The 22,863-nt window shown below is 43.9% G+C and overlaps 1 protein-coding gene across 3 annotated transcripts; it reads right to left on the bottom strand.

Moving 5' to 3' along the window:
- Positions 1-7,420: 7,420 nt before the first annotated feature.
- On the bottom strand, positions 7,421-15,321 carry VGLL2 (vestigial like family member 2). Of its 3 annotated transcripts, XM_072966306.1 has the most exons (4): positions 15,031-15,321; positions 12,478-12,790; positions 9,850-10,374; positions 7,421-8,548 (listed from the first exon to the last, which is right to left on the bottom strand). In XM_072966306.1, the coding sequence occupies exons 1-4, from the start codon at positions 15,109-15,111 to the stop codon at positions 8,508-8,510; spliced, it is 960 nt and encodes a 319-aa protein (XP_072822407.1). In that variant the 5' UTR covers positions 15,112-15,321; the 3' UTR covers positions 7,421-8,507. The 3 variants fall into 3 exon arrangements, with proteins under 3 accessions (XP_072822407.1, XP_072822408.1, XP_072822406.1); XM_072966307.1 differs by lacking the exon at positions 9,850-10,374 and having other exon boundaries at positions 8,000-8,548; positions 15,031-15,287; XM_072966305.1 differs by lacking the exon at positions 7,421-8,548 and having other exon boundaries at positions 9,338-10,374.
- Between the last annotated feature and the right edge of the window lie 7,542 nt (positions 15,322-22,863).

The following is a 22,863-nucleotide window of genomic DNA, read 5'->3' as shown; positions in this document are numbered from 1 at the left end:
TGGCCTGGGAGGTAATATATATCATAATGTAGAAGGCCAAGTGGAAACCTCTGGAACTGCTGCCCTCCCCTAGCCAAGATAGGAAGTCGAAAGTAAAATAGAATCTTAAGGAATTACAATGATTAGCGATGTTTGAAAGGTTGTAGGGTCCATGGTTCCTGCCACACCTCCTTTAAACTCACTAGAGCTCCTGCGGAAGCTGCAGGGATCCTAGAGGATGGGTGACTGCAGTGAAGAGCGAGTTACAGTAAACAGGGGTCCCCAGTGCAGCTGTGATGCCAGGTGTAGCATCTTCGCTAGAACATATTAATAAGACCTCAAGTGCATGGTATGTGTCTTGGCATCTGCTTTTCAGAGGCTCTTCACTGATGTATGACCCTATTAGTGAGATAAGTAAAAGGTTGCTGAGAACTGATCTTTAGGTTTATATGGAGCTAACTGATGGCCTTGACAAGTGTGTGTGTAGCGGAAGCTGAACTAGAGTGGGTGCAAGAGAAAATGGAAAAGGAAGTGGAGAGAGCAAGAAGATGATTCATTTAAGGCTCGTTGCCATTTACAGGGAGCAGAGAAATGAGTTAGTAACTAAAAGGAGATGGGGTCAAAGAGGGTTGGTTTTTTTTAAAGACAGGAAATACTGCAGCCTGTTTCATATTAGTGGGAATGATCCAGTAGATGGGGAGGAATGATGTTGCTGGAAAAGCGTGGACAATTGTTGAAGTGATGTCCTTGCGCAGAAGACAGAGACTGAGGATCAGGATACAAGTGCGGGAAAAAGATACTGGACACTAATTGCTTCCTAAAAGTTTCAGAAGCTCTCCCCACTCCTTTTAATAGAGAGTTTTCTTTACCAAAGCAGGCTTCCACAGTTTTTTTTTAACTTATACATTAAGCCTCATATCAACCTGTATTTTAAAATTTGTTTGCACATGATAAAATAGAAAAAATTCAATGCAATAATGTGTGGGTTTTTTTCCCATACTGGTTGGTGGTACCTGCTTAGTATACTTAATATCGAGCTAAAGGGTAAAGAACGTAAGTCAAGAATGAATAGGATGCTCTTTAGGATTACTACAACCTTTTAAATCCTGAACTTGTGGCAGAAGACATTATATAATAAATGCTAAATCAATGGCACAGACACTAGAAGGTAAGAGTTCCAGTACGGGTGAGACCACTCACTGTGTCTGGTGTGGAGACAAGGCTTTGTCCAAGAGGCAGAACTTAAGTTAGACTTTGAAGAACAGATAGCATTTGGATGAGCGGGTAGTTAGGGTGAAGGTTTTCTAACAGAATGGGAGGAAGGAATTTCAAGGAACCTTCTGTGGAGTATGAGGACAACATTGCTGACTGTGCTAACTTAAGAGGCACAGTCAACTACAATTGTGCTTAGGGACTCTGGTCATTTCTAGACTAGGTACCGCTGAGCTGAAATCATCTGATGGTGAGCTTGATGTCCTCCTGAGTGACAAGATAGCTCTAGCTTCACTCTGAGCACCCAAATGGACATACAGGATGAGAAAGTACAAGAACCAGATCAGGAAATGAACAGACAACATGCAAAGCATTTTCTGTAATGTCACTTTAAGAATCTCTCTGTTTAGAGTAAGAAGGAGAATAAAGGGTGTGTAACTGAGTTCAAATTAGAAATTCCTCTAATAAAGGAAGTGACAAAATCAAATATGCACTCTAAAATAGCAGTAAAAATGTGGTCAGAAGCGTTTATGAACTGAAAAAAATACACTATTAAGCTGTATAATCTTGCTTTAACGTTTAATTCTTGCCTTTGTTGCTGTTCTGTGACACAGGGAGAGTCAGTGGCACCTATACTTTCTACCTCATTCTCTTCAGACCCAAAGCCTAGACGAACCTGTAGCCTGGTTCATTTTGTGGTAATAAAGCATTGTCTATTTTTCTCTTTCAGTACATTTCATATCTCAGGCGAAAAAGGGAGATGGCAGTATCCCAATGGTCAATTAAAAAAAATTTTCAGTCCTTAAACATCAAATAACCAAACATTCCAAACTTCAATGCAAGATGATGGGGCCAGTATTATCTTTTTTTTTTTTTTAAATTTTAGTAAGTAGATCATTTGAAACTGCTAAGTATAAAATTTAAATAATTTTCCTTTTCCCCAATCCCAATTGAATAAAACTTCATCATGGTTTTGCCTCAGGATATACATCTGACATCTCCCTAGACTCTTTCCTTACTCCTTTCAAAAAGTACGAGCAAAGAATGTGCTTTTAGAAGAAGTCTTTGAACAAGGAAGAACAGATACCAAAAGCTCTGTTCTTTACGTTTCTTACCAAATCTGTCAGTCATTGCCCTCTGTCAGTTTCTGAGTGCGGAGGAGAAATTGCCTGAGGTAAAGACAGGATTCCACTCTCCACAAAGCAAGAGGGGATAATACCCATAACACAGAACCTTTAGGCAGTGCTTCCAGAGAGATCAAGAAATTTCGTTTAAAAAGCAGGTACAGTGAAAAAAAGTAACATGATACCAGAGGAAAAAGTATCCAGTTGTTTTCTGAGATGGAATACACACTGGGTAAAATGTGCTAGAAGAAGAAAAAGAGAAATAGGATTGTACCTAGTAAAAATAAACAGTAATAACATAATTGTTTTGTTTTCCATCCCATTCCTTGAGAATGCCATTATTGGCACAGAGCGGATAACATAGTTGCCGAAAACAAGGGCAAGTCTGTAGTAATGAGAATTAGCAGGAAAAGAAAGAAGCTCTGATGTTCCCATCAATTATAGCCATCTTTTAAGCAACTGTGTTTAGAATTTTAAGATACTTGATTTGCTTTTCTTGAGTGAAAATTATTTTTATTTGAAGTATGGTAAAGTGGCTTCCAAATTATCAGATGGAGTATTTTCTTAGTTGTAAATACACTTCTAAAGTATGTACTCCTTCAGTAAATGCTGGTGAAAATTTCTAGGTGATGACCAGATCATGAGAGTCATGCAAATATTGATTAGGAATCAAAAAAATTTCAAGTCTTGAGTTTTGTTTTCTAAGTTTTAGTCTACTTTTTACCTAAATTTCTTGTATGTACTGATAATTGTACGTTTATTAATTTATGCAGTTTTAACAGGAAAGGGAAATAGTGATGACAGGATAGTTTGAGTAAAATCATGTTAGTGATTCTGAACTATTGGGAGACAAGCAGAACTCAAGCTTACTAGGAGATTCTAACAAAAAAACAGAGGAATAGGAAATATGCTACTGCTGCTTTTCCAGGTGGAAGAAATACATTTCACAAGACAAAGGAAATTTGGATGTCATTTCTGTTTTAGAGACACTGAGTCCCATAGGAGTACATTGGTAAACTCGTAGAAACACTGTGATTTGAGGTAGACATGACACTATGTTGCAGAGGACTTTAGATTTTTCTTTTATCGAGTTAAACTTGTGTTTTAAAGTGAAAAATTCCAAATAGAGGGTAGTGTTTTACCAAAGAATTAATTACTCCAGTAAATTCACTGTATATTTCTCTAAAGAATGTGTGTTTCTCTAAACACTAATTCTTCAGTAAAATCTTTCACTATTTTCCCTCAAAGGAAATTTGTCTATTTTTCTTAAAGGGAGCTTGGATGAGAAGAATCACCTCTGCAGACTCTGCCCCTGGCCACACTGCCTGGAGGCAATGTTTCCCAGGGGTGGAGGTCAAGGCTGGAGACAACTGGGAGCGCCTCCTGAAGGCCGCCTTGCCTTTTTAGGTTATGAGGGTCTCTCTGGGTTGAGGAGAACATGATGGACAGCTCCACGCCAGCTCCAGTTAGCACCCTCTAATTTATTAGCTTCTGCTTTCAGATTATGCGGTAACTTCACAAATATTTCAGCCACGGAAACAGCAGCTATCAAGTGTCTCTTCCCTGACCAGCCCTCTGGGGCTGGAGTGAAATACAAGGAAAGAGCGGTACAGTTGGTCTGTCAAGTGAGAATAATCATTTGTGTCTGTGCCTGTCTGAGGGACGGTGTCTCTGACTTCTCTTTAGGCCTGCGTTAGTGGGGGGGGGGTGATACTTATAGATAAATAGATTCTGTTGTGTATATACTGTATTTGTATAATGAGTTTCATTTATTCATGGGAGATGAGGGTGTTTCATATATTCATGGGGAATACTGAGGAAATATGAAATTTACATTTGTTTAACCCTGTTGTTTGTGTAAATGTCAAAACTTCAGTTATGGGCAAACAGCAACTGTAATAATGATATTGCCTTTAGGACATTTTCTCCTTAACTCCAGATTTCAGAAATATGCAACAAATACTGAATAATAATAAATTCTAAAAATCTTGCAAGGAAGAATGGAATACAGGGAGCAGACTTTCACAAGTACAATCAAAATGTGAATTATCTGCCTGTAAATTATCCAAAGACTGTTAGAGCAATTTTAGAAAAGAATCTATGGTTTTTGGTTTTGTTTATTTTTAAAGTCTTTTCAAATATCCTTCCATTTTCCTTCCATGCTTGGACACTTAGTGAATTATGTTTAAAAATGCAATTTATGGAAATGGTATTTATATGCAAAGCAGTCTGTCTGTTTTATTTTTCTAAATCTCTTCCAACTCTGAAGTAACCAGTCACTAAGTGCTTAAAAAAAGAGCTTCTCATTTATTTTGATAGAAGGTGTGTGGGTGCCAGCACATAAACGCAGGATTTGTGATTCCAAGCAAACGGGAGGTCAAAATGACCTTACGAGTTGCTTCCCCCCATTCGAAAGGGCACAGAGAATGCAGCACTTACCCAGAAAGAGTGGCAAGAGAAGCTTCCAGTTAGGGAGTCTGCGTTGCAACACCCACCACGCCTGCCCTCCCCCACATCCAGGCCTGAATCAATCTTAAGTTATTGCTAGGATTTGCCACGCATTGAAATAGAACTTCAAAGGGGAAATGAGACAGGATGGCAACTCCTATTAAAGTAAAGGAGTAGAACAGATAGAGTTCCCTGCAGTTGGGAGACTGAGTTCTCAGCCAAAGGGCAATCGGCAACAGGATTACTTGGTGGCAGAGAGCTGTCTCTCCCCTTTTCGTCACCTCTCCCTCGGCAGAGGCCAAGTGCAAAGGGAAAACCATGGGTGAGGAGGACACCAGTGCCAACCTGGATGATCAGAGGAGAATTTAATCTCTCAGACCCCCAACCAGGTATCATATACGTAAAAACATCATCTTTACCTTTTCTCCTGTCATCCCTCCTTCCCTTGAACATCCTTTTTTCAACTACTAGGGCCTTCTCTAATCTGCGTGGTTGCAAGAATGTTAGCAAGGCAAGCATGAGAGTTCATCTTTTACGTGACTTGGTAGGCCTAAAAGAATGTCAAAAAAAAAGTCAGTTAGGGCTATGAATCCACCAAAGTTCCCTTTGAAAGTCTTCTTACACAGAACGAATGATTACAGTTCTAGGTGATCTTGCATTTCTCCTTTGGGAACGTACAACACGGAGGCAAGTGCTCTGCTCCGAGCGTCCTGTGTGCCAGGTCACTGGAGCCCTGGACAGTGTGTTCAGGACTGCCCCAAAGGCCAGTTCCAGTGAATGAATCTTCTCACCAGCAACCCGATATTCAGGTCAGATGCAGCTCAGGAGAGAGGCTTCAGTTATCAGAACCTCATGGCTGGGAAAAGTCTCCCTATGTGTTCTGATCAGAGATCTTGTGAGTGTGAACGTAGGTGAAGCACAGGGAATGCCTCTTTGGGGGGCAGGGGAAATACTTAGAAATGATGTCTAGTGGAGAATGCACCACTGGGCTTTCTTCTTCCATCCACCTACTCAGTGGCAAATTTTAAAGAGTTTTCTGGAAGCTAATACATTTTATTTATGCTTGTCTATATCAGTAATCCATGCCAATGGAACACAGATTTAAAAAATCCACAGAGAGGTCCAAAGTTAATTTTAGTTGTTGCCTCAACGTCCAAACCTCAGACTAATGCTTAACACGACTTGGTTAGGTTGGGTGTGAAGAGATTCAGGGCAGAGAAGCCTACAAACACTGAAATGAATTAATGAGAGAAGCAGTAATAATTCCTTCCTGGAGATGAATGGAAATCTGCATCTGGCTGAATAGTCTACAGGTCGTGCCATTTGATGAAGGAGTCTGGACAATATCCTATGATGCTTTTTCTGAGACCTGGGATTATGTAAGTTCTACAGCATGTTAGTCTTTGCTGCCCTGCCTCTTTTCCCTTCTTTATTCATCTATTGTGGAGGAGAAAGTAAGCCCAAAGCTGAACATCTCAAGACAAATCGGAAGTGGGCCAGCAGTTACTGCAGGGATTAACAGCGCAGTCTGTGCCCCTGAGCTGCCTGGGTTGGCATCCTGGCTCTGCCACTTACTAGCTATGTGACTGGGCAGATTACTTCTCCTCTGTGAGGCTCAGTCTTCTCATAGGTAAGGAGACCATAACAATAAGTACCACACAAAATCTTTATGAGGCTTAAATGAGTTTGCCTATATAGACAGTCCTCAGACTAGTATCCAGGCTGTGACAAACAATTAACATTAGTTATTGTTATAGGTAATGCAATTAATTATTACTAATTGCTACCACATCTGGTACAATATAATCATATGGTACCTTCCTTCTGAGCAAAACCAGTAGTGGGTTCTTGTAATGATCATAGTTTACTTCACAGGTACCAAAATGATGGAAAGAGGGGATGGGTAACTCTGCTAAAGCCATACTCTGAGGAAGGCCCCTTAGCTGCCTCTAGCTCTTGAGACAATTGCCCAAGATTAATTATATTTGCCTCTTGTGTTAGAAAGAAGGTCAAGATTTAGACCAAATATTTGGACTATTTTTGCTTTAACATAAAGGGTGATTTGGGCATAATACTAAATCTCTGTCTTTAGTGAAAGAACACAAATAACTGTGATATCAAAGGAAAATAAAACCATTAATTTCTTAATAATTTCTTTTCACTTTTTCTTTTTCTTTTTTTTTTTTGCCTAGTGGTAGGTTTGGTTTCTTAGCCTTGCTGATTAAAATATAAAATAAACCAAATTTCCAAAACATTTCTAAGCTGATGACTCTATTGTCTTAAGAGTCTAGAATTTAGGTAATAACAATAATTCTCTTTTGGAGAATAATAAATGTGTATGTGACTGAATGGTGTCCAAGCAGGGCTTTCCGTACCTCTCTGCTCTTACTTGATGAGGGCTTCCAGATAACCTGGGCTCCCGAGGGCCCCGTTTTCTCATCTGTAAAACAGAGGCGGGTACCTGACTTCTTCTCTCCAGGGCTGATGTGAGGTGGAGAGGGGTTTACAGGTTTCGTGGCATGGCAAAACAAACACTTTGAAAAAATATACGAAGTAATTTTCCTTACTGACATCAGATCTTACTACCATAAACTAGTTTATTCTATTAGAGAAAAACCAAGACATTTGTTTTCCTTATAAGAAACAGCACAGCGACCTCGTGGTAAACAAACATCTTTAATGTTCGTTTCCTCTTCCTCATTCCCTTCAGTTTTGCCCACCACAACCCCTTCCCCTGTCCCAACACTAAAGTGACCAAATCATCACCACAGAGACTGAAAAATCTTCGAGGTACTGGAGACGCCACGGACATCTCTTCCCCACGTGGTGACTCCTAGTTCTTCACGGAGACAACTGGGGTCTCCTAATGCTTTCTTTTTTTCATCCAGAGGAGGATAGAGGGAGGGACAGAATTTGTGGTAGAGAAGGCAGAGAAGGGTTTCTTCTTTTGTCGTAAAATGTTCTTTGTAAAAAATCTGATCTATGTACACACACACACACACACACATATAAAATATATCCAGTGCAATTGCAATTGTTGTGCCAAACACTGGGAAGTGCCACCTTGGTCGATGTATTTCTGGAGTTTTAAACAGTTGTCCTACAACAGCTGCATTTTAGTAAGACTAGGGCAGGTGGCTCCAGATAAGCCACTTGCCACTCACATTCAGGCTGAGGCTTCTGCGTTCACAGTCCGAAGGAAAAAGTGTGTCTTTGTTTCTGGAGTGGGTGCTGCAGGGAGGGAGTGGGCAGGCGGGGAGCTGGAGGCTACAGGTGAGGAAGAAGGAACTGGTTTCTTTTTACTTCTCTACCACCATCTTTGATGCAAATCCAAATCCATTTTCAATCTGAGGATATTGACATCAGCAGTGCTATGATCACACTACTTAAGGAGATAATTCACATCAACATAAAAAATATTCACACCAAAATGTCTCTTTTCCTTTCCCTCTTTTCAAGAAAACTAGGATATCACGTCACCTAGGTCATCTCACCACGAATATTTCCAGTGATTGTCCCAAAGTCATTAAGCATCATTCAGAGTCTTGGGATCTGCTCTTTGGGCAGAAGGCATTATTTTTAGATGAAATTTCTGGCGATGTGTGTTTTGGTTTTCCCAACACATGGAGGAGTCTGAAGTCTCTGCCTTCCCCCATGTCCTCGTCCATGAAGTGAGAGGCACAGGTGCTGAGCCTCCACCGCTGGTCAGAAGGGAAAGGGAAGGGGAAACCCTGGGTCAGCGGATCAGCTCAGGAGGGATGCACCACAGAGAGAATAACGACGAGCTGCAAACCAAGATCAGAAGCTGTTACAAACCCACTCGATTGATTTCAGCTCTGAGTGTCACCAATCATGCTAAGCAGAGACCTACAGGGAAGAAGGTGGGTTGTCTAAAACCAGTACAGATCCTTGCTTTTGTCCTGAGGCTGCAAACCTGAAAACAGAGAGAAAATAAAAGGGGGAGAGAGAGAGGGAATGGGGGGGGGGGGAAGAGAAGGGGATGAGGGAGGGAAGGCACAAGATATTTAAGGAAAGAAAAAGACAAATGCAGCTATTTTATTGTGAAAGTCACAGAATTCATCTAAAGGGCACCAATGAAAGTAAAAGCAAAGCAAACAGACATGTCAAATCTGCACCTGAGGGAAGGGCAAGCGGGCACGACTACAAGCCAATAATTGCATTTATTATATAACTTTTTTTTTCATTTGCCCTGAAAATAAAGCAAGCAAAAAAGCAAACCCTTATTTGAATGTACCTTTCAAACTGAACTCTTTAAGCCAGGGGCTCAATAATATTATTCAAATCATATTCCTGTTAAGTTACATTTTTAACAGTCCCATTTAATTTGGCAATTAAGTTGATATCAGAGTCATGAGTCATAGTTTTCTTTCCCTGTGACTACTGCTAGGTGACAAGAGACCCCTCCAAGTTGTAGAGGATTTTAAACTACACTATTAGCAAGTACTCTAGATCAGCACTGTCCAATAGAAATACAATGGGAGCCACAGACGTAATTCTAAATTTTGTAGCAGCCACATCAAAAAAAAAGGTGAAAAGAAACAGATGAGAATTAATCTTAGTAACATATTTTATTTAACCCAATGTGTTCAATATGCAATGTGTTGAAAGTACTTCAACATGCAATCAATATAAAGTATTAGTAGACGAATTTTACATTCCTTTTTTGTACAAAGTCTTGAAATCCAGTGTATATTACACACTGACAGCACGTCCCAATTCGGCCTAGCCACATTTTACGGGCTCAACCAACACAGGTGGCTGGTGGCTACGCTACCGAACAGCACAGAGCTAGAATCTTTCCAACAAGTTTTATTTTAAAAACATCCTCCAATATTTACCAGCCAAGTTAAGGCAGGGTCCTACTTTCTCATTCTGCCCACACTTACGGCATAGGGTCATCCATCTGTTGAAACACAACGCTACCCCTACCCCCACCCAAGACAGACCTTCAGGCCTCAGGGGCCCTGGGGTCTCCAAGGAGAAATAACTGGGGTCCTGGGCTCGGCCCAGGTTTGGGCACAGGGCAAGAGGTGCCCGAGGATGCCACGTTCCCTCTCCCGCTTACCTGAGTCCACGCTGAGGCCCAGGCCCCCGGCCACGTCCCCCGCGGGGCTCCCGAAGGGTCCCCCGGGCGTGGCCCACGAGGCGCCGGCCGGCTCGCCCTTGGCCGAGAGTTCGCAGGGCGGGCTGCCGGGCGCTGGGGCCGGGGCGGGCGCGAGGCGGGCCGGGCGCCCGGAGGCGGCGGGCATTAGCAGCGGCCCGTAGCGCGGGTCGAAGTGCGGCGCGTACACCTCGTGCACGGCGGCGGGCCGCGGGTAGGCGGCGGCCTGGGTGCCGAGAGCGCCTCCCAGCGCATAGGGGTGGTGCGGGTGCGCGTGGTGCGGGTGCGCGTGGTGCCAGGGCTCGGCCGCGCCCTGGTGCAGGTGGCCGTGCAGCGCGGCCGGCGAGTAGGGGTCGGCGGCGGCGGCGAAGGGCAGCTCGGAGTGCGCGGCGGCCAGCGGACTGCCCAGGGGCGCGGGCATCGGCGTCTGGTACGCGCTGTTCCAGAAGGAGGCGGGGAAGCTGCGCTGGCTCATCGGGAAGGAGCCGTCTGCGGACCGGTGAGGCAGAGGGGAGAAGAGGGAGAGAGGCGCGCGTCATCCCCCGGAGACGCGATGGCCGACCCGGCGCAGGTGCCTCAGAGCTGAATGCGCGCGGCGGGCAAAGGGCGGGAAAGGGCCGGAAAGGGCCGGAAAGGCGCGGGGCGGGCGGGCGGCGTCTCTCGAAGCAGGCTACGGCGGGCGGGAACGAGGAAACCCCTTGGGGAGGAGCGCCACAGCCTCGGATTTTGCAGACGCGTCCCGGCTGCGGGAACCCCGAGACTGGCCGGGAGAGGAAGGGTGGAGAGACTTCCCTTCGCAATCCCAGTTTCTCTCAGAGCTTCCCTCAGACTCCCGGCCGAGCTGCTGGGCGGCCCGGGGCAAACACGGCCTCCCCTTCCCGGCCTGGAGCCTCTCCTCAAGCTAAAGATGCCTCTTCCCACTCTTGGTCGGCCGCCTAGCGATCTCACTTCCCCTCTCGCGTTTCAGCCTCCTTTGCTCCAGAAAATGTGCCCCTCCAAGGCCTCTGATGGACTGGAAGTCCATCGACATATTTCGAAGTCTTGCTATTATTAGCCTCCTTTCTAGAAACCTTCTTTCAATTTTTTTCCCCAAGAACTCAAGCAAAAGAGTAAACTTAACCTATTAAAAGGGCAGCTGTATTATTTGCACAGAGGGACACGAAGGGACAGGTCTTTTCAGTTTTAATTAGCAAACTTTCTGCATCAAAATGTGGACGACAATAATAAAATAATAATAACAACAACAACAACAACAACAATAATGATGATTATTGTCAGTATCATTGTTGACCGCTAGTGTCTGGAAGCATTTTAAGAGAACAGAATTTAGATCAAATTTATTGCTTTTAGTGGGGAGGGAGGGAAAGAAAGACATTTAATTAAAAAGACCTTTACTGAGCACTTCCTCTGGAGAAGTCATCTGCACTTCATAGTGGAGAATTTAAAATGCTTTGAAAATGCATTCTCAAGTACCGAGTAGTCTTCCTATTAAAATATTTAATGCAACTGGAGAATAAAAAGAATGTTTTGTATTTAAGTTTTGGATCTTGTCTAGCCAAGGCTTGTACAAACTGTCAAGACTCTTAAGAAAAAAAAAAGGGAGGGTGAAGGTTGTCATTTCTCCCCAAATATAATATTTATTTTCCTTTTTAGAACAAAGTCCTCATTTCTCAGCTTGATACACATCAAAAACTAAGATTAGTGAGAAAGTTTACCAAATAGTTACCTCCATCCTTGTCTTGATAATAAAGGGAGGTCAAGATTTCAGGACAGAAGGGAGATTTAGTTGACTTGTCCAAGAAATCACTGTCCCAGGCAAGATAAAGCAGTGCTTTGTGGGAAGGGTGAACAATAAGGAGGGTATGTGTTTGGGGGAAAACCTTTAGAGATGTTTTGTCTGCATCCAAATTCTTATTTCTTTGTTATTTTACTTGCTTATTGAAAGACATTTTCTGCTTTAAGATTTCCCAAGTTATTGAATCCTGGCAAAAGGCTTAAGTAGATTTTAGGAGACATTCTTCAGCCAATTTAGCTTGCATTGCATTTTAGGATTTTTTCCTCTGGGCAAATCTTTACAAACAGGATAAGGGTCCTGTAAGCTGCTCTAGGTGAAGATCCACTTTCCCCTAATCCCCCACCCCTGACACCTGACTTGGGAGACTGTTGGAAACCTATTTATTTCCCTAGCACACTTACATACATTTTTCTGTGTGTCTTACAGCCATCTCCGGGGTTACTTAAGAGGTCAAATATTATTCTAATTTTAGAGGCCAGTAAATAGAGTGACCTCCAAGAGGTTAAGAGACTTGACCAAGGTCATATTGCTGGAAGTGGTGGAGCCAATACACAAACCTAGGCTTCCCAATTCCAAGGCTAGTGACTTTCTAAGTCGCTGCTCTGCTCTACGCCTTCAGAGATATCTTATGCCTGTGTCTACTCTTCCTTTGATTTCTTTATCGTCCCCAAATGCCTCTCCTCACCTCCTCTCTGACACCTAGCATTCTTTCAGCGGCATCTCCTTGAGCCCCTGTAGGTGGACCCCAGGCTGTGAGGGCTCTCTATCCTCTGTTGCAGGGGGGGGGGCATACTCACCCCGCCAGGGCCCGGAGCTCCGCGGGGCTTTGCTGCTTGTACAGCTTGGGGAATAGCTGCTAGGCTGGCTGAGGGCCCTGCTGAAGTGCTCGTCCACCACGGAGCTGATGTCCCCCTGGAAATAGGTGAAGAGGACGCAGCGGGAGTTGATGTACTCCGCCTCTGGTGGGCGCTCTTTCTCCGGGCTGCCTTCTTCCTCTTTTATACTCGCCGGAGTCTGGCTAGAGAAGGAAGAGCTGCCGCTGCCGCTGCTGTTGCTGGGGCTGGCGTTGCACTCCTGGGCTTCCTGCATTTTGGAGTAATAGGCTAGTTTCTAACCAAAGGAGAAAGGGAAGACAAGTCAGTTTCAGAAGAGATGGCCAGTTGGGTTCAGACTGCACGCCCTCTTTCGGATCCCTGAGGTATCCAGGCGCTACTGACTCAGTGCCTCTGTTCTGTGCTCGATAATGTGGGCGGCAGTCAGCAGGCCTCCTAACCTGCAGCTGAACAAAGCGGGGTTCTTGAGAGGCAGACTGCCCTTCTTGGAGCCTCCGATTCCCCGAAGTTGCTTCCAGGCCACAGGGAAAGCTCTCTGAAGGTGTCAGGGTGAAGGTCCTGGAAGATGCCTAAGCAGTTTGACCTCAGAGGCAGGCTCAAGGCAGATATATTTTTAAAATCAGTCTCCAAGGGTAAAGGGCACCCAAGTCCAGTTAGGGCCTGACTGTTCCCTGCCTGAGAATTCAGGGCAGACGTACAAGATGAAGGATTAAGCATCCTTACAATGGAACATGAAAATAGCAAAATCCACTCCACACAACCAGGATGTAAAGAACTGCTGCAGAGGGTTTGAAACTGTTCCACGTAGGGAAGACTCATGTGGGATAAAAAGGTGGACTCATGCTGTGACATGGATCATTTTAATAAACGCAAGTTGGTATTTGTTTGGTCCTCCATAAACTGTCCAGTTAAAGAGCTCGGCTTTTAAAAAGATAGTCTTTTGAGTAAGAAAAAAAAAAAAACAGTGGGCTATGAGAATTTCTACTCTCCCCATGTCAGTGCACATTGAGGAAAAGAGTAATAAAAAGGAGCAGAAGATGATCTTGGCTGTGAGGCTGGGTAAATGGTGACTGATAGTGATTTAAAAAACCAGGTGTAGCTGCTGAAAACATTTTTTAGAAATAAGCAATGGACTGAACGCAATGTTAAAGCATTTTGAGGTGGCCTTAAAGGGGTGAACCCGATCATTCAAAAATGAACAGAGATCTTGGTGCAAAAGATTGGTAAAGGGGCAGGGAGGAGAAAGGATCTAACAGAAAACCAACCCACCTCTCCTCTTAGCAATACTCCCAGCCTGGGAAGGAGCTCATCTTAGACACTGAAGCCAAAAGACTGGAGTATTTAGCAGTCTCACCACCTCTACCACATTCCCACAATGAGGGACTCTGGTGATTCCTAAAATTAACATTAGGACTAAACAAACTCCTGGTCTGAAAGTTTTTTAAAAAAGGAGAAGAGGAAGGAGAAAAGCAAAACCCAAACCCCCAAATCTAACCACTGCGTCATTAATTCATCAGGAGAATTTCAAATAGATATTCTGCAAGCAACATTGGCAAATGCATGGATTCGGGACGTTGAGGGTGTATTTCAGTTTCTCGGAAGCAGGAGTCTAGGCCCTCACTTTTGAACTTGGTCCCGACTCATAGGGGGCCTCTCCTCCCTCAGTGCGATCTTACTCATTTCCTGGACTACTGTCCTCAGTTTCGACTACATCAGCTGAGAAATGAAAAGAAAAACTGTTCGACCATATACCGCCCCAAGAAAAGAAAACTTGTATAATTAAACAAAACTTGAAGAGTTCGCAGAACCGGAGTTGAGTGGTGTTCTTAAGAATGGGTTTGTTGTCAGGGACTCAGGCTCGCGAAAGGCGAAGTATTACCTATGAAGCTTGCCTCTGCCGGGTCAGTCGTACCCAATAATATTCCCCCAGAGCTTTGCAAAGCAGAGATTATAAAACCAACGGGTTTCGTGCCCTTGTCGTAACGAATTAGTGGGTTTTGGAATTAATTGGCCTGATCGCCTGAGATTTGAAACGCAAAAAGAATATGCCTTGCAGGGATGAGAACTCGGGTCTTTGTATCTCAGAAAGATAGAGGCAGGCCTTTGCTTTTGTTTTGTCGTCACTGTCACCTTTGGGACCAAAGCTTGTTTTTTCCCTGCGTGAGCTTTGCTCGCATCTCCCAGCGCCAGCACTGGGCTCGGAAGAATCTGGAATCGGGTAAACTCTACGAAAAGAATGCAGCCCGCGCGATCCTCATCTGATTATTCCCAGGAAGACCTGAGCAAGCATTACTAAGACTTAGCTGTCTTCCCGAAAGAGCAAATGGGCAAGCTAAAGGGGTTAGCTCAAACTACTGGGTAGCCGGGCAGGCAATCCAGGCATCGGGGAGGCCTCGGCCGCTGGTCCGACGCCGGGGGCCCGCGCGGAGACGCCGCGGACCTCGGAGTACTGGCGGTGCTCGAGAAGCTGGGGCGCGCCACCTGTCTACGAGGCCCCGGCCCGGAGAAGACACATACCTGGTGGTAAGGGGTGTAGGCGGCTGCGAAGTAAGGCTGGGGAGGACCATAGACTTGGTACATAACATCCAGACAGCTCATGGCTCCCCGCAACGTAGACGGTTAAGTGTTTTATCATCAAGTCTCGGTCGGCGTAGGGCAGGGATGTCGCATGGGTGGCACTTGGACCCGAGCTCGCGAGTCATCGGCGGCAGAGCGAGGGGCAAGCGCGCTCAGCGGCTCGGGATCCCGCTCGCACGCTCGCCTCCCACCCCTGCAATTCCGGCCGCCAATGTGCTCCGGGATAGAAGCGCCTGGGCTCCCGCTAGTGGGCATTTAAACCCCATGCGGGGCGGGCGTACTGACGCCACTCCCAGGCCGCGAAGGGGGAGGGGTGGGGGCGGGGACTGGGGGGCAATGGGGCGCTAGGGACTGGGACCTCGGGGCTGCCGGTGCGTTTCCCCGGGCTACCCTGCGGCAAGCCTGTGGCCAAGGGTGAGGTGAACTGCGCAGCCCGGAACTTGGGCCCTGAGACTTCAAACCCGGAGGAGTAGGGATTTCCCCGGCTAAAACAGGAGAGGGTTGTGGGGGACAGAATAAGAGAGGGGGAAATGGAGGCTCTTACACTTGGAGAGAGAATGTTGTGTGGTGAGGAAAGGTCTTGTGGGAGTGTTCCGGCCTCACACTGGAGAGTTGAGTGTGTGCGTCCGGGGGTGGCGAGGTGGGGAAGATTCTTTGCTCTCGGTCCCTGCTGATATGCGGGAGGAAGGCGCTATGCCCAGGAATCCCCTAGGAGATCCGGGTCGTCGCAGATAGGATGTCAGAGTCCGGGGACTCCTCTCCGTGCGGAGGAGCTCCCTCTGCGGGGAAATGGAAGCGGCTGAAGCCTGTAACCACTGCCCTGCTACACCTCCTTTGCGCCGCCTCCGAGAGGGTCAACCCGCCGTCAGCTCTCGCACCTCAATTCCACTCAGTGGGGCCACTCCCTTCTGCCCCTCTAGAGTACAGTCTCGCCTCTTTCTCTTTGACGTCGTTCATCCGAACCCGCGTCGTTCGTGCCCCGCCTCCGGCTCCTCCCGGTACAAGCTGCTTTCGAGGAGTTCAGGAGGCCTTACTCAGCCCCCGGGCGCCCCGAATCTCCACGGCCGTCATCCTTTAAAAAGTTTCGGTAACTTTGGGGTCCAAGGACTCTTTGGTTGCAAGAGGAATTATCCTAGGAACTGCAGGGGGGTCAGAGAGGGCTTCTGCTGACTTTTCAGCCCGTAATACAGCAGCTACGATTTTCTGTTTCATTCTAGAGGTGAAGGAGGATACGCTCCGATTGTGAAACGCGCATTGCGCATCCCCGTTCTCTTTCTGGCCCCGAGAGCATTCCTGGCTCTTGCTTGCTGCGACGCTTTTCCTTCTTCTCAAGCACTCCTCCCCGAGCTCTGTGGGGAGGAGGATTAACAGTGGAGTTCTCCGTCCTTAATTTTAGGAATGAATAGAGACAAGGCTCTCTGTATGCCTGGTCAGGGATGGGGAGGACAGAGGATGGGAGCATTGAGACCAGACCCAAAGAAGAGGCAGCGTGGATTACTGACACGAACGGACTCTAGTTATTCCCTGGTTTAAATACAACAAAAAGTCCGTCATCGATTCGCAGGCTAAAAACTGCGAACAGATGCACCCTTAAAGACATTTGTCTTCAACACGTGAATATTTTACGCCAAATAGTTTCGAGTTAAATTTTTGGTTTTGCCCAGTTTGTAAGTGGGCAAAGGGCTCCATGTCTCCAGTGTATAAATGGTGAGAGGTCCTGAGTGAAGTATTTCTTTAATTAACTATCATGCAATCTATTTTAAAGAAAATTAAAACAGACAAATAAACAAAAGACACCCCTGTAGTATAGTTTAACGTAGTTTAACTCTTTAGGGGCCGGGCTGCCTTGTGGCTGAGTTCGGTTGGCTTCTGGAGCCTACCACGATCCAGGCGCACAGGTGAAGCAGAACATCCTTCCAACCACTACCCCAACCCTCCCTCTCTAGGAGTTCTGGAGGAGGGCAACAATCGCTTTATCCGTATTTCCTCTGGGGACAAAAGAGCGAATAGCCAATGGAAGAGCCACAGTGCGTGCTCCTGGATGCAAGAAGTGGGCGTGCAGGTCCCATTTCTCTGGAGGCCACGGCACACCCTCACTGCTGGGGACCGCTCTGTCCCGCCCCGCGCCAGGCCCTGGGTGGGTCGGGCCCTCAAGCCCCGGGTCAAGTGTAAGGACACCGCGGGACCCGAGGTGCCCACGCAGCCTGCTCCCGGGACTGATTCCTGCCAGTAGGAGCGGCGTCCGTGTGTCACACTCCCCTATTTCACCTAGGTTCCGCTGTCCATCCTCGGACGTAGAGATTCTACTCCAGCTTCTTTGAGTCAGGGCATCTCCAGGAGCACCTGTAGCCTGAGCTTGCTCCTTTCGGTGCAGCCCGGGCTGGGCGGCGTGGCTAGAGGCTGGCGGTACTGTACTGTGTGGGGATTGGGGAGGGAAGGAACCACTTGTCAATATTCACCTCCTATTCCCTGTACCCGCTCACGTTGACAGTTTAAATCTGACTTTGATCGTAAACTTTAGTTTTCACCTAAATTCAAGAGAAAATAACAACCGTTCCGAACCAGTAAGGCCCAGCAAATCGTTATTTTTGAAAAGGATTACAGGCGCAGTGATTTCCAAAATTTTGAACGAAGAAAATGAAGAGGATATGATGCCTGTTGCCTAAGACTCCTTTCTGTTCACATTGCTCAATCTTCTCTTACTTGAAATCGTTTTTAAAAACTTCGCTGAAGCTAAGGGTACTGACAACACAGGAGTTTAAAGGAACACAGGGACTCGATTGAGCCAGTGAGCATCAATCCTGAGTTTAGGCAGAAAAAAATCTCCTCTCCCCAAATTCGAATTGAAGAGAGAAAAACAGTCTGCAATTTTAAAATACATCCAAAGATTGGAGCATGTTTAGTCTTTTCTGTGTATCTGAAAAGCTGTCATTTACGCGTGGATGGTATTTATCAATCTGATGAGGTCGCCTCTTATTTCTGTGTTGAGGCAGAAAGTAAAACACAGCTAAATTTAACCCCTTTACTCTCCTAGCCATTCAAACCGCCAGGACATTAGCAGGGTCAAAGAAGTCAGGTTTTGATTCAGAGCCTTGGGGATGGGCTACAGGTTGAAGGAGAAAACTGGGGGGAAATCTCTCTCCTCCTCCCTCTCTCTCTTTCTTCCTCTCCCCCAGTTATTTTAAGAGAGGACACTGCAAATCAGTTAAATGTCTCAGAACTTGGGTCCCGTGGAAAAATGTACCAACATCACCAGAAAGATCAACTATCAATTGCATCTAATCATACTGACTTTTAACTTCCTAATCGGGCCAAGGGAATTTAAAAACTTCTTTTGGAAATGAATTTCACTTCACAATAGCTTATGGCACTTTACTGAGCTGCCAGGGTGGGTGCAGGGGGGAGATGGGAGAGGAGTTTACTTTTGGAAATAAGGTTCATTCCACAAAATTCCCTTTCAGTACCCTAATTCTAGTGTGCAACTCTAGCAATATCTAGAATTATGTAAAAATAAAAGATACCTTTATTCTCAAAGTTAATAACTGAAGTCAAATTACTTTTAAATGAATATGTACATGTTTCAAGGTAGCATCACAATGAAATTATTTTCTCTCCAGAAGAACTGCTTCTGATATTTTTAATAAGCTAACTGACTTCATTACCTTCTGAATCTTTCCTGTCCACCTGTATCATCTTATTCTGAAAATGGCAAAGTCACTTTAAGGGAATGATGTATGGAATAGAACTAATTTGAAGTACTGACCTGCAGCAGCCCAGCCTGCCCTTGCCCATGGTGTATTTGGATCATTGAGCACTGGCATTTTATGCTGCCTTATTCTGCCAGCCAAAGAGGATGAACATGATGGTAATCTTGCAGACTTTTTTTTTAAACCCCTAAACCCATCTTTGCCTGTTTTACAGAGCGGAGATGTGTTTGGACTTTGGAGAGTAGCTGATAAGATTTTGTGGATTCAAGCTGTTAATAGTATTAGTTGAAAACATATTTGTGGAAGCCAGCTTTTTCAGGCATGGTGTGTTACTTAGTAATGATACTCTAATATTTAGTGGGCAGTCTGAATGATGATTTTATTTTAAAGAAATAAAGGATAAAGGAGCAATTCTTGTTCTCTGAAATCTCACTAAAATGCTTAGTGAAGGAATTCCAGTTTAACTTAGTGAAAAACCAAGAAAAAGAGGGTTCAATTATTTTTATACAACCTAGAGTAGCTCTTAACAGTGTTTTCAAGTAAAACTCCTCCATGGTCTATCCTGATGAATAGATGAGACTACTTTGTGATTATTATTATTTTTTAATTGAAGTATAGTCAGTTACAATGTGTCAATTTCTGGTGTACAGCATCATGTCCCAGTCATGCATATATACACATATATTCATATTCTTTTTCATTAAAGGTTATCACATGATATTGAATATAGTGCCCTGTGCTATACAGAAGAGATTTGTTTTTTATCTATTTTTATATATAGTGGTTACTATTTGCAGATCTCAAACTCCCAGATTTGTCCCTTCCCATCCCCTTTCCCCTGGTAACCGTAAGATTGTTTACTATGTCTGGGAGTCTTGTTTCTGTTTTGTAGATGAGTTCATTAGTTTCCTCTTTTTTCTTTCTTTTTTTGTTTGATTCCACATATGAGTGATGTCATATGGCATTTTTCTTTCTCTTTCTGGCTTACTTCATTTAGAGTGATGATCTCCAGATCCATCCATGTTGCTGCAAATGGCATTATTTTATTCTTTTTCATGGCCAAGTAGTATTCCATTGTATAAATATACCACTACTTCTTTATCCAGTCATCTGTCAGTGGGCATTTAGGTTGCTTCCATGTCTTGGCTACTGTATAGTGCTGCTATGAACATTGGGGTGCACATTTTTTTTGAATTAGAGCTCCCTCAGGATATATAACCACTGCTTTGTAATTATTGACATATATATTTGATTATTATAAGAAAGTTCAACTTTTCCTCCTTTACATCTTAATGACTTTTCATGTTGGGTACAAGAAAATTTTAGCTTAGTGAAATAATCACAACTTTGAATTTAGTTGTCTCTTGAATTCATGTTGACAATAATGTCCAGTTCCAGGACTGAGACATATAATTAATATCAGATTCATCTTTCAGAAGTGAGTTCTTTTCAATGAGCCTTTATGAAATACTTAGTATAAAGATATTATTATACAAATACAATTCACATGACTCAAATCTTTAAAATGATAACAAATGGCGAAAAGGAGATCTGGAATGGTTGTGTCTGAAATATTTTGGCTTGTTAGATTTTTACAAGAGAGGAAAATTTAGAAGGAAATGTACATTCTCTGATATTTACTTGAACACAAAGAGTTAAGTCAAAGAGCATGTATCAGTTATTTGTTAATGGGAAGAAGTTGTTTTTCATCTTTACTTGGCTGGAAGTCACCCTACTTACCTTTAATTCCTGACCACAGTGATTTTTTTTCTTCTTTAAAGACATGCAGTCTGGAGATAGCAGCCTAGAAACAAACTCATGCTAGAAACTAACCTATGTGTGAAACTCCCTTTGTAAGATGCAGGAACATAGAGGAATTTACAGGTTCAGAAGGTGGAAGTATACCAATGGATTTAAACTGTTGGTTTAGATATTTTACATTATTGGTGTTGATCCATTCCCAAACTTTTGTTTACAAACTTCATTTCAGCAGGGTGCTAAAGGGATTAAAAGGAGAACACAGCAATGACAGAAGGTGAAAATATCCATCTGAGTGTGATGTCCTGTCACATGCTTCAAGAGGTCTTGAAACAGCTTCTTAGAAACTCACTCATAGGAAGTTTCTCTTGGCATGTGTGGAAGAATTTTTAGCACTGACTCCTACACTGGCATCGTCTGACTTTAATTTCTTTGGTTATTGTGATGGGTTTTTAAGTAAATTTCATGATGACCCAAATAAATTAGGCTTAGCTATGCCTTAAGTATAACATGTAGAATGAAGTTTGGTGGTGTATCAGGACACTTAGCCTAGCAGATCCCGAAGCAGACTACACCTTTTATTTTTGTTCTTAACTTTATACTACAAATACTGTGCATCAAATTTTAAGGTAAACATCCAATTGTTGACTATGAAATTTAAACCCCACCAGCTGGTATTATTTTTCATCTTTCTTTAAGAGGGGGATGAATTTGTAAGGTAATCCAAACTGTGACGGTACCTGAAAAAAGTGTTGAAGTTTTTAAATCTTGAAATGTAAAATTTAAAGACAGTATGTCATTTTATATGTTTCATGTAAGATATTGCCTGAATCAAAGTGGAAATCTGGCAGTTGTTCAGCTAGCCTGGAATGAAAACCAGCTACATGTGACCATGTAAGAAATCCAACTGAAAAATTCAGGTCTCAAGGTGGCCTTTCACCAGGGAAATGTCTTCCCATATTAGTAAATGAATGCTCCTAAGTATAGTTTAATTCTTTCTCCAAACAAGTAATTTGTGCTCAGAATATGACCGTGACCACAATAGTGTCTGTTGTTCTTTGTAAATATTTTAAGAAAATAGTGATTCTGAAATGGTTCAAAATGAACACATATTTTTACCCTTTAGCTTTCTTTTTCTCTGTGGAGATTCAGTGGCAAAATAAATTTGGAGCCCTAATCTGCATCAGTGTATATGGCTTTGTTTCTGTGTATATGAGGGAGTAGCTAATTGCAAGGTACCACCCTTCATTATTTTTGGTAATAAATGTGATAAAACAGACTTTCAGTAATGCAGCAGAATAACTCTATTACTAAACAACTATTGTTAGAAAAACAGGCTGCGTCTGCGTTTGAAATAAAGTGCTAAATTAAGGAAATCCAACAAGTTAAAGAGAAACATAGGTCTTGTTTTTTTTTTTTCTTTTTAACTTTAGGAAGCAGATATGAAAACTACAGGGTTATTTCTGTAGAAAGAAAATCCCAATAGTAGGTGTCAAAAAGAAGACATTTCAAAGCACATGTTGTCAAATAGTTATGTAAGTAAGTGGCTGAAGAACTGGAGAGAACCCCTAGCTCTTAAACGGAGAGGGGAAAGGTGGAACGGCCTGCTGCTGATCTCCACCTTTAAAGCACACGAGGTGGCAGACTTAATCCCTCAGTGCCTGTAGCTGTAAAGGTCACATACTTTGGGATCTCAGCCCAGTGGCTGCATTTCATGGGACATTGCCCTGTCTTCTCTCTGAAAGTAATACACCCTCAGCCTGATGACATTATCTTAGTTACCTTCTTAAGAATGGAGGAGGCTGACAAATAGCATGGAAGGAGTGATGGACTAGGTATCAAGACACTGTGAAATGTTGTCATCTCTGTTGTCAACATGTTCTCTGCATACAGGAACACGTATGATTCTGAGCACATGTGATTTGTTTGGACTCGATATACTTGCTAAGGATGTTTATGATTCCAAACTTTGAAGTTGGAACAAATCCACATTTGATTTGAAAATAGTGTATAATGTTTATAAAAATTTCCAGTCTGGGTGTTATTTCCAATTGAAGATCTTTCTTGAAGAATAACACATTACAAACTTTCCTTAAAAATATTCTGTGTTCCCCAAATCTCACCAACCAGGGGCCTATTCTTAAATGTTGGACAGAATTAGCTAGCCAGGGATCCTTTAGAATTCCAGGGAAATGTGATACAAAAGGGAGCTGTGTCTTCCAAGTGGCAAGTGAGTGAAGCTGAGATCTCCGGTACGCAGTATCGGAAGCAAAACTGCCCAGTACGTTTGCTTTCTGTGGGCCTGAGG

The sequence above is a fragment of the Vicugna pacos genome, chromosome 8, assembly GCF_048564905.1.
Source record: "Vicugna pacos chromosome 8, VicPac4, whole genome shotgun sequence".
NCBI classification, from domain to species: domain Eukaryota; kingdom Metazoa; phylum Chordata; class Mammalia; order Artiodactyla; family Camelidae; genus Vicugna; species Vicugna pacos.
The sequence above is the reverse complement of the archived record's forward strand: the minus strand, read 5'-3'. Positions and strand labels throughout refer to the sequence as shown.